The sequence below is a fragment of the Mesoplodon mirus genome (genome assembly GCF_964341445.2).
Source record: "Mesoplodon mirus genome assembly, chromosome: 16".
Classification (NCBI taxonomy): Eukaryota; Metazoa; Chordata; class Mammalia; order Artiodactyla; family Ziphiidae; genus Mesoplodon; species Mesoplodon mirus.
The window spans coordinates 78235315-78250486 of record NC_138992.1 but is presented as its reverse complement, the minus strand read 5'-3'; the positions used below and the strand labels follow the sequence as shown (position 1 = coordinate 78250486).

At 51.2% G+C, this 15172-nt stretch overlaps 1 protein-coding gene across 2 annotated transcripts in view; it reads left to right on the top strand.

The window, feature by feature from the left end:
- Positions 1-9667: 9667 nt before the first annotated feature.
- The window catches only part of SPIDR (scaffold protein involved in DNA repair), a 334647-nt gene continuing 329142 nt past the window's right edge, over positions 9668-15172 (top strand). For both annotated transcript variants that reach the window (XM_082601006.1, XM_082601005.1), the window contains exon 1: positions 9668-9974. In XM_082601006.1, coding sequence (XP_082457132.1) covers positions 9942-9974 — 33 coding nt within the window. In that variant the 5' untranslated portion in view covers positions 9668-9941. The remainder of the gene's footprint in view (positions 9975-15172) is intronic.

Here is a 15172-nt window from a genome sequence, read left to right as displayed (position 1 = left end):
CAATTGCTGGAGGGTGAGGAACAAAAGGAACTCTCCCTCATCGCTGGAGGGATGCATGTGCAGCCACTTTGTAAGACAATTTGGCAGTTTTTTCCAAAGCTAAACAAGTCTCACGTTGGGATCCAACAATCGTGTTTCCAGTATTTAGGCAACTGCTTTGAAAATCTATGTCCAAATGCAAACAAGGGTGCAATTATTCACAGCAGCACTTTCATAATGGCTAAAAACTTGAAGAAATCAGGATATCCTTCAAAAGATGAATGCATAAGCAAATTGGGGTACATCCATGTCAAGGCAAGTAGAATATGCCACCCCAAAATATGTCTCTCTGGCATAAGGATTATTGGCCTGCTTTAAAAAAAAAAAAAAGGCTTCCCTGGTGGCTCAGTGGTTAATAGTCTGCCTGCCGATTCAGGGGACACAGATTTGAGCCCTGGTCCAGGAAGATCCCACATGCCACAGAGCAACTAAGCCTGTGAGCCACAACTACTGAGCCTGCGCTCTAGAGCCCGCGAGCCACAACTACTGAGCCCATGTGCCACAACTACTGAAGCCTGCACGCCTAGAGCCTGTGCTCCGTGACAAGAAAAGCCACCACAATGAGAAGCCCACGCACCGCAATGAAGAGTAGCCGCTGCTTGCCACAACCAGAGAAAAGCCTGCATGCAGCAACGAAGACCCAATGCAGCCAAAAATAAAATAATAAATTTATTTTTTTTTAATCTCAGAAAACTGAGATTGCCGTATTATGAAGGACATTTACAATAGAGAAATCTCCATTTATAAGGGTATGTCCCTCTTTGCACCAAAAATAGGATAATTAAATCTTAAGTAACTCTTTTCAATGGAGAAGTTCTGACTTAAATGTGCAAACAGTCATACCCTTGTTTACTGAGCTTTGCATGATAACCTGCCATAAGTGGTCTTCCCCCATTCCCCAGCATCTTTCTTCTGTTTTTAGCTGAAGACGGTATTTAAGGGGATGGTTATGGTCATTTCAGGGAGTGACTCAGTTTCCGTGGTACCCCCCCTGTATTCAGAAGGTATACATGTTATTAAACTTCTGCTTTTCTCCTGGTAATCTGTCTTTTATTACAGGGGCAGGGGGGACCTCAACCAAGAACCTAGAAAAGTAGAGGGAAAATTGTTTTTCCTCCCATACACCTGCAGTGGAATCCTACTCAGCAGAGAGGAATGCACCACCAACCTATGGAAAGACATGGATAAATCTTCAGTATATACTGCTAAGTGAAAGAATCCAGTCTGAGGAGGCTGCACACAGTATGACCCCATTGATGACATTCTGGGAAAGGCAAAGCTACATAGATGATAAGCAGATCATGGGGTGGGGGGTTTGAAGTGTTCCACGTGATACTCTAGGGTGGATACCTGTCACTATGCAGTTGTCTAAGCCCACAGATGTGCACAGCCCAAGGGGCCAATCATAATCTATTCAAATTTAGTTATTTAGGATGTAGGAGTGTTGCAGGATGGAATACATAATGTCACAGAATCTAACTGTGTTAGAAATATATGGAAACAACTCACTGTAGGGGATGGGGTAAAAGCTGCTGACCTAAGTTACCTTTGGAAATGAATGGAATCTGTAGACTAAAGGCAAAATGGACCGTATATAAACAGTGGGCTTTATTCTACGAAGTTCTTTCCAGGGTGTAGTAGCTAACAATTCTGAAACCTCTGCACATGTAACCTGGAAAGGAGCAATGCACAGATAAATGGCAGATGGTGGGAGCCAGGCTCCTTGCTGTGGGAGCAGGAAGTTACAGATAAGCAAGGGGAGAGCCTCTGCCCTCGTAATCCTGGATCTGGGCTTCCTGGGAGGATGCTGACTGGCTGCGATGTTGACAGATCTTCACGCTGGGAAGACCCTGCAGACATAGGAACTTCACGCCCCATCTTTCCACCCATACCTGCTGGAAACACTCAGCCCTCCATAATCAGTCAATTGCAGCGTTTAAGACATTCTCACCCCCAGGCAGATAAAGGAGCATGAGGGTCTTGCTTACCACTAAGCTGTCCCAGAATCCAGGCCCTGGGGGTGGAGCCAGGTTGGGGGTTCCTGGGCCTCTGACCAGAAGGTGAGAGGAGGGAGGAAGACCGGTCCTGAGGACAGAGGTTCCCTCAAGTCTGTGAGCCCAGGAGCCCCAGTGGGGTTCATTCCCAGTGAGGACATGGGCAGGGCCTGCAGTGGTCCTGTGTTCCCCCTGGACCCCTTTGATGAAGCCATGGCAGCACTGGGCCCAGACGTCTCCTGGTGGTGTCTCAAACTCTGACACAGCAGTTTTACAAAGGAACAAGAGAATGGAGCTGAGCCCCTGACGGCCACTCCTTTCTGGCTCTGAGTTGCTTCCACCAGGACTGCAGTCACCTGCACGTAGTCTGCTGTGACCTACCTGCCCCCACTGGCCTTTCCTCTCCCTCCCTGGGATGATTCCCATGACATTTCCAGCCTGGACCCCTCCCCCAGGCCAGATGCCTCTGTCCAGCCACTGCACCCCCATCTCACCTTGGGGGCTAACAGGGCCCTCAGAGGACTGGGATCCCGCAGCTCCCCACACCCAGGAGCAGCCCCACCTTCCCAGGTTGCTGAGCCCAGGCACCGGGTGTAACTGAGCCGGACCCTACAGGGCCTTCCCAGGACAGAGCCCTCCCCCACGTCCTCTGCTGTAGGTCCTCTCTGAAGTACCCGGATAACAGTGTCTGACGCATGCTTCCTCCACCACCAAGTGGAAGGAATTAACTACTTGATGGTCATGAACAGGTAGCCCCGGAGCTTCTGGGGCCTAAGAATTTATAATGTTAACCGCCTGTTACCTCACCATCAGCCAGAGAATTGTGCACCAGCTGATCACGTACCCTGCGACCCCCCTCCTTCACCTGGCCTTTGAAATTGCTTTGCTGAAATCCTTCAGGGAGTTCGGGGTTTTAGAGCACAGGCCACCTGGCCTCCTTGTATCGGCACTTGTACAATTAGAGCTGCACTTTCCTTCACCACACCCGGTGTCAGTAGACTGGCTTTACTGCACTCGGGCAAGCGGACCCACGTTTTGTTCGGTAACACTGGGGTCTCCCAGGCTCCCACCCTCCTTGTGCCCCACTGACTGTCATCTGCTCCTCCAGAGTCTTGTTGCAGCAAAAATAGAAATGAAGTTTTCCTTCCCCTGAGAACAAGGAAAACAAAGGGAACAGCGAACAGGCTAGAGAAGAAACATAACCTGGCCTGAAAGAGTTCATCACTCCTTGTTTTACTTTGTCACTCATTTGTAGTAACTAGATTTGTACTTTACAAAGCTAACCTCACTCCCTGACACTATGTAATTTACATTCGGCACCCATCACCCCTGACTCTGTGTGAGTTACATCCCCTGCCTCTCACTCCCTAACCTTATTATGTCCAGCACTTACATTCTATACGCCCCTCATAACAAGTCACCCCCTATAGTTTTTCATTTCAGAAACAAGGTCACCAGCCGATAAACCAGAGGCAAACGGATGCAATTACCAGACTGCTGGACCCCAATTACCGGGCGGCCTGACGCCAGCTATGACTGTTTTGAAACAATGCAAAGGAAAGGAGGAATGCAAGACCTTCACTACTTTGATCCTCATCCCATACCCTGGACTGCGAGAGCCCCACATATAAAATCTTCCCTGATTCTCAAGGAGGGGTGCCCAGTCCTTGAGGTGCTAGCCAGCTGTGTCTTCCCTTCTGCCTGGCAGAAAAATAAAGCCATCTCTCTCTTCCTCCAAAATCCCTGTCTCTGTATTTCTGCTCAGCCTTGGTGCACGGGGAAGCCGATATTTCAACAACAGTCTGTGGCCAGTTCCCACACTAATTCCTCTCTACGCCCACAGCCCTGGCCCAAGCCCGGTCTTGTGCCTGGTTCCTCCATCAGGCCTGACAAAGCTCCCTGCCCCACAGTGCGTCTCACATCCCACCCCAACGTGGTCTTTCTGAAGCATAAACGAGACTGTGACCCTCTCCCACCTGTAATCCCCCAAATGTTTCCCCACTTTTGCTAGGGTATCTGTTGGGAGAGACATCTGCCAAGGCCCTGAGGGTCCCCAGCATCCCTACTAGGCTGCTGGCTCCTGGGTTCCCTGACAATGAGCACCTCAGCAGGCCAGAAGACACGGCAGGAAACCCCAGAACTGCTCACCTCCGGAGGGGACTGGCACTGCCACGGCCTGATCAAAGAGAGCAGAGAAGGGATCCCCTGCTGGGACACAAACTCTGCACGAGTGGCCTCTCCGTGAGCCATTACATCACCTCGTGTGACTTGAGGGAAGGAAGCACCGAGGCACCCTTGGTTCCTAAGGAGGATGGTACAGGCTCAGTCACGTCCCCCCAAATCCACATGCTGAACCCCTAACCCCCAGGACCCAAGGATGTGGCTGTATTTGGAGATGGGATTTTTAAAGAGGTGATCAAGGTAAAAATGAGGTCACTAGGCTGGATCCTAATCCAATAGGATTGATGTCTTACAAGAAGAGATTAGCACACAGATAGGCACAGGGGGAGACCATGTGAGGACCTGGGGAGAAGATGGCTGTCTAAGCACCAGGTAGAGAGGCCTCAGGAGAAATCAGCCTGCAGTCACCTTGATCTCAGCATCCAGGACTGGGAGATAGGTCTGTTATTCAAGCAGCCCAGTCTGTGCTCTTTGTTACGGGGGTCCCGAGCAGACTCACACGCAGGGTAACTCAGGGCTCAGACTGGACAGAGCTCACTCTCCATCTCCCTGTACGTGAGTTACAGGATCCTCAGGGCCTGAGGAGGGGGTCCCTGCGGGGAGGCACGAGATAGAAGATGCTAGGCAATAACATGACTGCATTCACGTTAAACGTTCCTGAAGTCCATTCACACGAGATGGTCTTGTCCTGTATGTACATCGGCACCTTCAGTCTGAACTGCAGATCTTTGGCTTCACCACCTCCACTGAGGGCATTAGCTTCACCTGCTGTGGACCGTCTCCTATAGGATTTCCAGAACCACAAAGTGTCGAGGCCTCACAGGCCCCAGAGTCTGTGCGCTACCATCCAGGTGACCCTCACAGCAGAGCTGCACAGCTGCCCATCAGAACCCATTTCCCTTTTTCCTGTTCACGGCTACCCTGCACCTCCCAGCCTTCCCACCCCTTACAGCTGGGACGCAGTGTCTTGTGTTACCAAGGGGAAGGGGTGGAGGTGGTGAGGGCCCTGGCCAGCCTGCATCCTAGGACGGAGGGCATGATGCCCACCTGGTCACCCCACCCTGCTGATTGGAGCCCTCACCTGGAAGCAGGGAGAAGAAACAAGGGGGACAGAGCCTGGGACCTGACCCCCACCTGCCCTGGACTCTCACAACAAGGGAACAGAGACGTCTTGAGCTTCAGCCCAGTTTTGGGAGACACTTTGTTCCAGCAACAAACATTTGCCTTAAAAGCCAAGGTGCTTTACAAACCCCTCCCCAGCTGTCACAGAAAGTCAGGCTTAATCTCATCACACTTTTCTCAAACCCCAGCTCATGCTGAGACCACCTCTCGGGTGATGGTGCTTCAGAGCAGCCCCTTTAAAAGATCCCTGGAGTTCAGCTCTCTCAGCCCTGCCTTCAGTTTAAGGAGGAAGTTTCCTTGACAACCTTGACAAATCTGCTCAAGGTTGTTTCCTTGACAACTGAGCTTTGCAATCTCCCAAACTCTCCTCCTTCAAACATTCCTATTCTAGGCTGGATGAGCCTAAAGTGACAGTGCTGTCATCATGTGCCAGAGAGTGACTCCTCCAAGCCCATAGTTACTGGTTACATGATGCTACTGATGATGAAATCCCAGAAGAGCCAGCTTTGCAGTATAACCATTTCTGGACTCGGCACTGGGTCCCTTTCCACGGACAGAGTGGAGTGGCTGTTTCCACGGGCCCCGTGGTGGAAGAGCTCACCTAAGGCAGCCAGGACTTCATTCTTTCCAGGTGATTCCAGGGTCCTCACTCTGCCCAGACCCCACCCACATGGCTGCCATCTGTGCCAGTCTATACGGGACCTTGGTAACCTCCTAAAATGAGGGTTATTTTATACACAGGTAATGGGTTGAATTCTGGCCCCAAAAGATGTGTCCCCCAGAACACATGAACAGGACCATATCTGGGAAAAGCGTCTTTGTATATGTAGTTAAGGATCTTGAGGTGAGGTCATCTTGGGTTACGGTGGCCCTCAGTCCAATTGAGAGAGTCCCTATGAGAGACAACAGAGGAGAGACACAGACAGAGAGGAGAAGCCACGTGAACACAGAGGCAGAGACGGGAGGGATGCAGCCGCAATCCTGGGGATGCCTGGAGCTCCCAGAAGCTGGCAAAGGCAGGAAGAACCCTATCCTAGAGCCTTTGGAGAGACTTCTGTCCTGCAACACCTTGATCTCAGATGTCTGGTCTCCAGGACTGGGGGAGGATGAATTCCTGTTGTTTTAAACCACCCAGCTTGTGGTCATTTGTTACAGAAGCCACAGAACGGTCACACAGACCCTTCTCTGTAGGATCCCGGAAGTGCGGGTCTCATTAAAGGTCGACAGAGGCTGGATTGCAGAACCCTTAGAGTCAGCATTGCACCCCAGAAATAGTAAAGCAGAGGCTGGACACCAGAATGTTGAGGGGTCAGTTGGAAGCCCATCCCTAGGGTGCTGGCTGCACACGGCCTCCCCAGGTTTTTACGCCTGTACATGCTGGGGATAAGTATTTCCATCCTGATTCAGGACCTCTGATGTCACCGTTCACGTTGTTAATTAAGAACCCCATAGTTACACAGATGAAAACCCTATCAGGGCACTTGCTCCAGTGGTAAACAATTCTGAAGTTGGTCAGAGGTGGGGAATCGTCTCCCATGCAGCCAGCAGCCCCCCTGCAAGGAGCGTCCTCATTGCAAAGCTGGGGGATGGTGCTGAGGCGTCTGTGAGTAAACGTGAGCTGAGCCCCAGGCCAGCTGCTGCTGAACTGTTCCCACCCTTCCCAGGTAAAACACCTGAATGTGTGCAAGGACTTGAAAGCCTAGAGGAAGGGCCGTGGAGCCACACCAGCGACAGCACGCAGGGCGACTTGGTGCCTGCAGGCCAGCCAGGGTGGTCCTGGCCCCAGACGCTCTTCTGGAAGCTTTCCATTTCCCTACCTGAGTTATCCCTCCTGTCCCGGCCCCCACTCCTTTTTTCCTTCCTCACCTCTGCCCGGGGAGAAATTCCAGCGGCAGGTATGGGTGACACATCCTCTTCTTTAGCAGGTGGCAGCCCGGCAACTCCTGCAGAAAGTTCAGCAGAGCCCCACTCACACCAGGCCACCCACAAAGCCACGGCCCCTCACTCCCTCCCACCAGCCCAGCCCCGACACTACTGACGGAGCAGAGAATATGGCGTCAGGCACAGCTGCAGGTACTCTTGCTGCCTGGAGCGGTGTTTATATTGACCTCAACACAGGCACACCTGGGGAGGGCTGGCCGGCCGGGTCAGGCTGCCCAGGTCAGCCAATCATCGCCCTTCAGGGGCTCAGAGTTGTAGAAAATGGGCCTTGCTGCACCGGCCAGGTCCAAGGAACAGGTGTGGGGTCCTGAGGGTCAGGACAGACAGGGGGCTGCAACTCCAGCTTGTTTTCTAATCATTTATTCTGGTCCATGAGTGGGAGACAACTTCAAGAAGACCCTCTCATTAGGAGAGGAGTCAGGGAGAGAAGGGGTGGTGGGTGGAGCCAGGGGCCTGCTGCCCCGGCTGCAGTGGAAGCCTCTGGAAGACCAGGCAGAGGGAGGCCACACAGAGTGATGCCCAGGGTCACAGACCTGTCGGAGCTGCTGTTTGTTAGTTCAGGTCCTGCTCTGAGGTGCTCTGTGTCAGCTCCACCGACAGGTGGGCTGGGGGTGCTCTGCAATGAGGGCTACGTGCACGGTTCCTGTGTGCCCAGCCCTGCTGGGTGCCTGCCCAGGTGAGCTCCGTACCCTGTGAGGGGCCTGACCACGAGAGCTCTGTGGGCTGCTGGGTGCCTGCCCAGGTGAGCTCCGTACGCTGGGAGGGGCCTGACCACGGGAGCCCCGTGGGCTGCTGGGTGCCTGCCCAGGTGAGCTCCGTATCTTGGGAGGGACCTGACCACGAGAGCCCCGTGGGCTGCTGGATGCCTGCCCAGGTGAGCTCCGTATCCTGGGAGAGTCCTGACCACGAGAGCCCCGTGTTCTGGGAGGGCGACGTGTGTATGAGCGTCCTCTCTGTACAGCCGGCACAGAGTTGCTTGGCGACTTCCCTGTGGGCAGCGCTGGGATGAGATGAGAACCAGGCTATGCTGCACGTTCCCTGAACCCCTGCCCATCCAGGGTAATGAGGTCAGTAGGCAGGTGCTGGCCATTGTGCTGCGTGAGGGAGGCCCCAAGGGTACCTCTTGTTTCTTCCACCTGACACCACAGACGACCCCCCCCCGCCCCGCCCCAGGACAGAGCAGCCAGCCTGCCTGGGGCAGGTGGGAGCTCCTGGTGACTCTGCAGGGGAAATGAGAGGGACGGACCAGGCAGGAGGGGGTGGGAGCCCAGGCAGAGCCATGGGGCTCGGGGCCAAGGGTGCCTTTCTGGGTCTGAGCTGGGAGTGGATGTGCAGGTGGTGTGTGTGATCCAGGAAAGCTGCCCTCGGTGACGTGAGGCTGAACCTGCTTCAGAGTGACAAGCCTTCTGGATGATCCCAAAACAGGATAGTGAGACGGATCCTGTTAGAAGAAGGAAAGCGAATCCCCCCAAGAGGAGGCTCTGCGAGCTGGTCCCGGGAGGCGGGTGAAGGGAACAGGTGTGGAAGCTGCGGGGAGTGGGCAGTCCCCCTGGGCGGGCGGCGGGTGCAGACCCCACTCCATGGCCTCACGTCTGTGCTTCTGGCTGGATTACCTGGCTTCTCGGAGCTTCAGCTTTCCAGTCTGCTCGTGGGGTGATGGTAGCATGGATTGACTAGTAATTTGCTCAGAACAGCGTAGAAAGGGGTCTAGTGGAAATTCCACAGAACACCGTCAGTATGGGGATCCAGGCCCTGTTTCCCGCAGGTCTGTCTGCAGGATCAGTCCGAGCAGACTTGCAGACTTGCAGCAGAGCCTGGGGACGGGCTCCGTTTCCTGAATCTAGGAAGGAGCAGCTCCAGCGGGCAGTGGCAGGTTCATCCCACACCTGGAAGCATTCAGGCCTCAAGGTCCAGCAGCCCCCGAGCCCTGTGTCTGGGCTCCCAGAAGGCAGAGGGGACAGGCCAGCCTCCTCCTCGGCCCTCTTCCTGCCCAGAACATCCGAGGTCCAGGCCGTCATTAGGGAGAAGCAGCGATTCTGGCGTCTCTGAACTTGAAAACTGCTCTGGATACTAACCCCCTGCTCTCAAGTAGATGGGGAAATAACACCTGTCTCCGGTTATCCACGGCTGCAACCATTCCCTAAGCACCGCTTGCTGAATTCATAGCCCATTTTGGGTTACCGTTTATTTTTATTAAGGCCGGTCCTTGCCTGACAAAGCACACCACGTACGAGCTTTATTTGAAAAACCCCGCGCGGGTTTTTCAGCAGCTCCCTGACCAGGAGCGACGGCGGCGCTGCGGCCAGTCCAGCGCGTGCTCTGCCGGACCCGGGCCCAGTTATAGGCAGGCCGAGCAGCGCAAGACAACCCGGACCTACAGCTGGTGCGGGCGCCCGGTTCCCAGCGGCCGCACTCTAGGTCAGTGCCAGGAAGCGTGGGTAGCAGGGAACCCACGCCCCCGAGCGAGCGTCCGCCAATCGCAGAGTGCAGTGCAGCACGGCGCGCTGGGAGGGCGGTGCGTCCGGAGAAGCCCCGCCCCCAGCTCAAGCGTCCGCCAATCGCAGAGCGTGGTGTGTCGCGGCGCGCCGAGTTGGTTCGGCGCCGCGCGGCCTTCCGGCGGCCTGAGGGGGAAGGCACGCTCTGGAGGAGGCGGCGCGCACGAAGATGCCCCGCGGAGGCCAGTCTCATGGCTCAAAGGTAGGCTGTGGGCCTCTGGGCGCCGTCTCCTCGGTCCCCCCACGTCGGCTTCGCCTGCGGGGCGCGGGGCGCGTGTGGCTGGCCCCGGGCTGGTGGGCGGCCGGGGCGTCTGTGGCGTGGACGCAGCTCGCGTTGGAGGCGGGGCGGGAGGGGCCGCCTCCCCGGAGGGCGAGGGTCGCGGCTGCGGGGCGACCGGAGCGGGCGAGCCCGGCCGTGCGGCCCGAGTCTAGCTGGTACTCGCGGGTCTCTGCTGGGCCGCAGCGCGACGGCGGTGTCCTGGGGTGCGGGAGGGCCTGCGTAGCCGCCGCGTCTGCGCCGCGCTGCCTCCCCTGCCCATTCCGACGCCGGAGCGGGAGTGTCTCGGCCGAGTCGGGCGCGGGGTCCGCCTTGTGACCGCGCTGAGAGCGGCGCAGCTGCGTTCTGAGTGCATTGCGTTTGTCCTGCGTGTGCCCTTTACCTTTTGAAAGCGATTTCTGAGCTCCTTGCTTACCAACATGCTTGTCTTGTAGTACTGAAAACGGAATGAAAGCAGACACTGACTCCTTTCTTGACTCCTCTTTTCTTACCAAAAATGTTTCTGAAAAAATAGTCCGCGCACGCTGGTTCAGCCGCCGTCTCACTGCTGTGTCTCCTTGCTCCTGGAATACCATTGGTTGTCACACACGCTGTCAGTTTTGTGACTACCCATTTACGAAGTCCAGGAAGCCCATGACAAACATAACCTAACCCTGATTTAAAAAATACTAAAATGTGAAGAAAGAAAAAACCAAGGAATCAAGGAAGTATGTTAAATTGTTGAAGCCCGTGTAACTTGTGAACTTGGTCACTGTAGCATTTGACACATTTGCCACTTGATTCTTTTCCTGTATTGTAACTGCTCATTTATTTCTCCTTGCTGCCTTCCTGCCAGGTTCTGACTTCTGACTTTGCGCCTTTTTCCTCACTTTCCAAGTTTGTTCTGGGCAGTCTCACACGTTGATGTTAGCTGTCCCTCTGTATGGACGATTTTCAGATGTGTATTTGACCTTTCCCTTGAGCGCGGTTTAAACGCAGTGCACCATGAAGTTGTCATTCTCTCGCCCTTAGTCCCCTGGGCGCCAGCACTTCCTCCTGTGTTGTGCTGGTCTGAGCCTGTTGACACTGATGCTCTCTAATTGGGATTGCAGGGTGCACTTCAGCAGAAACCGTCAGGAGACTTGGAGGAGCAAGGTTCATTCCTCACAGGTCCTGGAGGGTGCATGGTACACCCAAGGACCGCACGGTGAGGTTGGGGGGGGGTGAGACACAGGGAGAGAGGGACGGCACCCCTGGGGTCTGCCTTTATTAGGGTTTGAGGGTTAGGTGTCTAGAGTTTCGGGGATTCATTCTTCGTTGGCTAATTTAAAGCAATAGCAGGGAGGGAGAAGCACGGTCACTCAAATGGTCAGTTATTTAGGTTACCAGGGCTTGTTGAAAGAGGAACTTTCATGGGTGGAGGCAGCCTAGTTCCTTACCTGGTTGTTTTGCAAGTAGCTATGCCATACAGCTGGAGATACTTTTATTCAAGATGGATTTCTTCTAAACCGGATGCCACCTGGCAATCGGATGCTTAATGTCAGGCACTTGCACTACATCCTCACTTAGAAATCTTCGTGTTTTTGACTTGATTCTCACTTTCCCCCTCGTCATTCTGTCAGTTTTCAAGACCTTATCATAGCACCTGTCATAATCCCTTGAACATATTAGATACCTACCTAACAGATATCTGATGAATGAATGAAAGGAGAACTAGTATAGAAGGTTTGCAAGTATTGTAGGTATGAAGAAACATGGGGAAATACCCTGGTCAGAAGACTTGGGTACCAGTCTCAGCTCTGCAACTAACTACTTTTATAATTCTGGGCAGGCCATGTAGATCTTTCTGGACTCTTAAAATGGAAGTTGATATGTGCCTGAACTAACATGGTAGAATTGGGAATAGTATTGGGAAAGGACTGAGTTGATAAATAAGAAAAGGAAGATGAGACTTAAGTACCTGAAATTGAAAGATGAAGAGGGAAGAGTCAGTGGTGACTCAAAACTTGAACCTGTGAAAAATGGGAAGCTTGGGGAGAGTTCATTGTTTCCTACCTGATGTTAGGATATACAGATACGGGAACCTTAAGGCCCAGGGAGAGATTAGGCTCCAAGTTGCTCCGCGGCTGGGTGTATTTTATTTCTTTCTTCCCTCCTGCCTTTGCCCCCTCACTGTCCTTTCAAGTGCTACGATTCTTATTCCCTCTAAGCTTTGTCTTCTCCCTTTGCTAAATAGCCAAGAACGACCACAGATACTCCCTTTACCTGTCAGTCGCTTACCTTCCGAGATTTCCTGACCCTCCCCTCGCTCTCACAGTTCCTTCTGCCTCCGCAGACTGAATCATAGCTCTCCCCCTTCTCTTTCTCACTGAAAGGAAAACTGTATCTTGGTAAGGTCATAAAAGAGAAATAAAGGAACGCCATATCTTTCTGATGACACCCTCCTTTTCTACTCCTTCGGGTCCTCATCAGAAAACCTTAGTTTATTTCTGGTGCTTCTTTCATAATGGCAAGGACATAGTAATTTTTAATTAAATGCAGTGTACGTGTCATTTCAAAGAAGTTGTTTCTCTTTCAAGAAAGGGAAACATCGCTTCTTTGAAGCAGGAGGGGGAGGAGCCAAGGAGAGAATGAGGACCTGGCTTCTGTCACAGAAGGGGCGAGTATTAGGTAGTAGGACTATTCTTCCTTGGAGACTATGGGGAAGAAGGAGAGCTCAGCAGATGGGAGGTCTGCTGAGCTTTATAGTGGCTTATTTTAACCTTAGGGAAGATGTGACGACCTGCGCCACGATGGTGACAAGGAGAGGTAAAGGCAGGCATGGGTGTGGAACTTGTGTATGTAAGTGTGTGTGTGAGTAGAGGGTTAGGGAATGGTAAGAGTGTTTACCAGCATTGACCAAGGACAGGTAATAAGAAAATATGGGGGGGGGCACTCTCATTTGTGGGTCTTTTCATCCTAGCCTTGTGGGTTGGTGATTGGTAAAGTGAGTTGGTAGAAGGGTAGGAGTCTTAATGCTTGAAAGGAAACACTGACGTAGTTGGCCGTAAGAGTGCAGAATGGCAGGTGAGACATCATGATTAGGAGGAGGCTAGTGGCTGATACCATGACTGGGCTTGAGACTTCGAAGTTCCAGTGATATTCCCAGGTTCTCAACCCGGTCGGAAAGCTCAGCTGCTGTTATGTGCCTTTGTGTGGAAGGTGCACATGACAGTTATTGCTAGACACTTTTGTTAAAGTGAGATAATGCAGAATCAGTGGCTGGAATCTTTATTTCTGGAATTAGACATGCATGGGAGAAAATCCTGACATGTTGCTTACTAGATCTCTGACCAGCACAATATACACAGCATTTCTAAGTTGTAGCTTCTTTGTCTATCAAATGGGGGTAATACCAGTCTTGCAAGGTTGGTATGAGGGTTAAATGATGAGAACTGCATGAAATGATGTACTGAGCGTATAAGCACTCAATTAACGTTAGTGATAATGAAAGCAGTTAATAATAAAACACCATGATAATGAAAGAAATTTCTAGATGAGGACAAAGCTGTTGTTCATCCTCTACTGTTTTGCCTTTTGATTTCTCCGGAATTGCTTCACTCAGTTTGTTGAACAAGGAATAGGAAGAGGGCTTAGTTTTAAAGTTGTTCAGTGGTGGAGGGAGATTCTCTCCTAGTTATCGTGGTAGGAGTACCTTATGGTTCCAGTTTTAGCCCTTGGTAACCCCACTGGATGATTTACCAGTGGCCCTGCTTCTCAGAATTGGCCTCCTTAGTACTGATAGCTTAGTCTAGAGGTTGTCGTATCCTTAAAATGGAAGGAAAGGAGAACTAACATTTATTGAAGACTCTTCATAGGTCAGGTACTTCACATATGTATTTCCTGTAAGGGGAAAATATTTTCTTTGAAATCAAAATAATACATGCTTATAGATGAAAGCAGTCATATGAAAAGATTCTCACGAAAACCAGCAGTTGTTGCCCGGCTCCTTCCTGAGTCACGTCCCTGAAGGCAATCCCTGCTTAAAATTGAGGTAATCGTAGAATCACAGAACAGTTGTAAGGAATTATAGACATCTCATGTATTCTTCATCCAGTTGGCCACAATGGTAACATTCTGCAAAACTGTAGTACAATATCACCACCAATGTATTGACATTAATACAACTGTCTTGTTCACATCTCCCCAGATGTGCGTCTGTGTATACGTGTGTGTGTGTTTAGTTCTATACAATTTTATCACATGTATAGGTTCATGTATCTACTACCACAGTCAAGATACTGAACAGTTTCATCAGCATAGGATCCTTTTTATAATCACACCGACTCCCATTAACTCCCACCCCTAAACCCTGGCAATCATTAGTCTATTCATTATTTAAAAGTTTTTGTCATTCAAAAATGTTATTGGGATAGAATCATACAGTTTATAACCTTTTGACATTGTTTTCCTTATTTTTTTCCCACTCAGCATAAAACTCTTGTCCAAGTTGTGTATATCAGTAGTTTCTTCATTTTTATTGCGGAGTCGTGGTCCATGGAATGGATGTACCACAGTTTCACTTAGCATTTTACCTGTTGAAGTACATCTGGGCTGTTTCCAGTTTCTGGCTATTAGAATAAAGCTGCTGTGAACACTTGGGTACAGGTGTTTTGGGGAACATACGTTTTTATTTCTCTAAGATAAATGCCCAAGAGTGTAATTGCTGGGTCATATCATAATTTGATGTTTAGTTTTATAAGAAACTAACAAACTTTTCTAGAGTGGCTGTACAATATTACACTGGCAATGTATGAGTGATTCAATTTCACAGATAATAAATTCATGCTTTTAAAGTACAGAATTCAGTGGTTTTAGTATATTCACAAAGTTGTACAAATATTTCTTATTATAGAATATTCTCATCACACTGAAGAGGAACTCCATGGCTGTTAATAGTCATTCCACATTCTCTCCTTCCCCATCCCCCTGGCAACCATTCAGCTACTTTCCATCTGTATAGATTTGCCTATTCTGGACATTTCATGTAAATGGAAAAACATATGGTCTTTTGAGACTGGCTTTTTCACTTAGCCTAACGTTTTCAGGGTTCATCCGTTGTTGTAGATGTATCAGTACTTCATTCCCCTTTATGGTTGAATAAT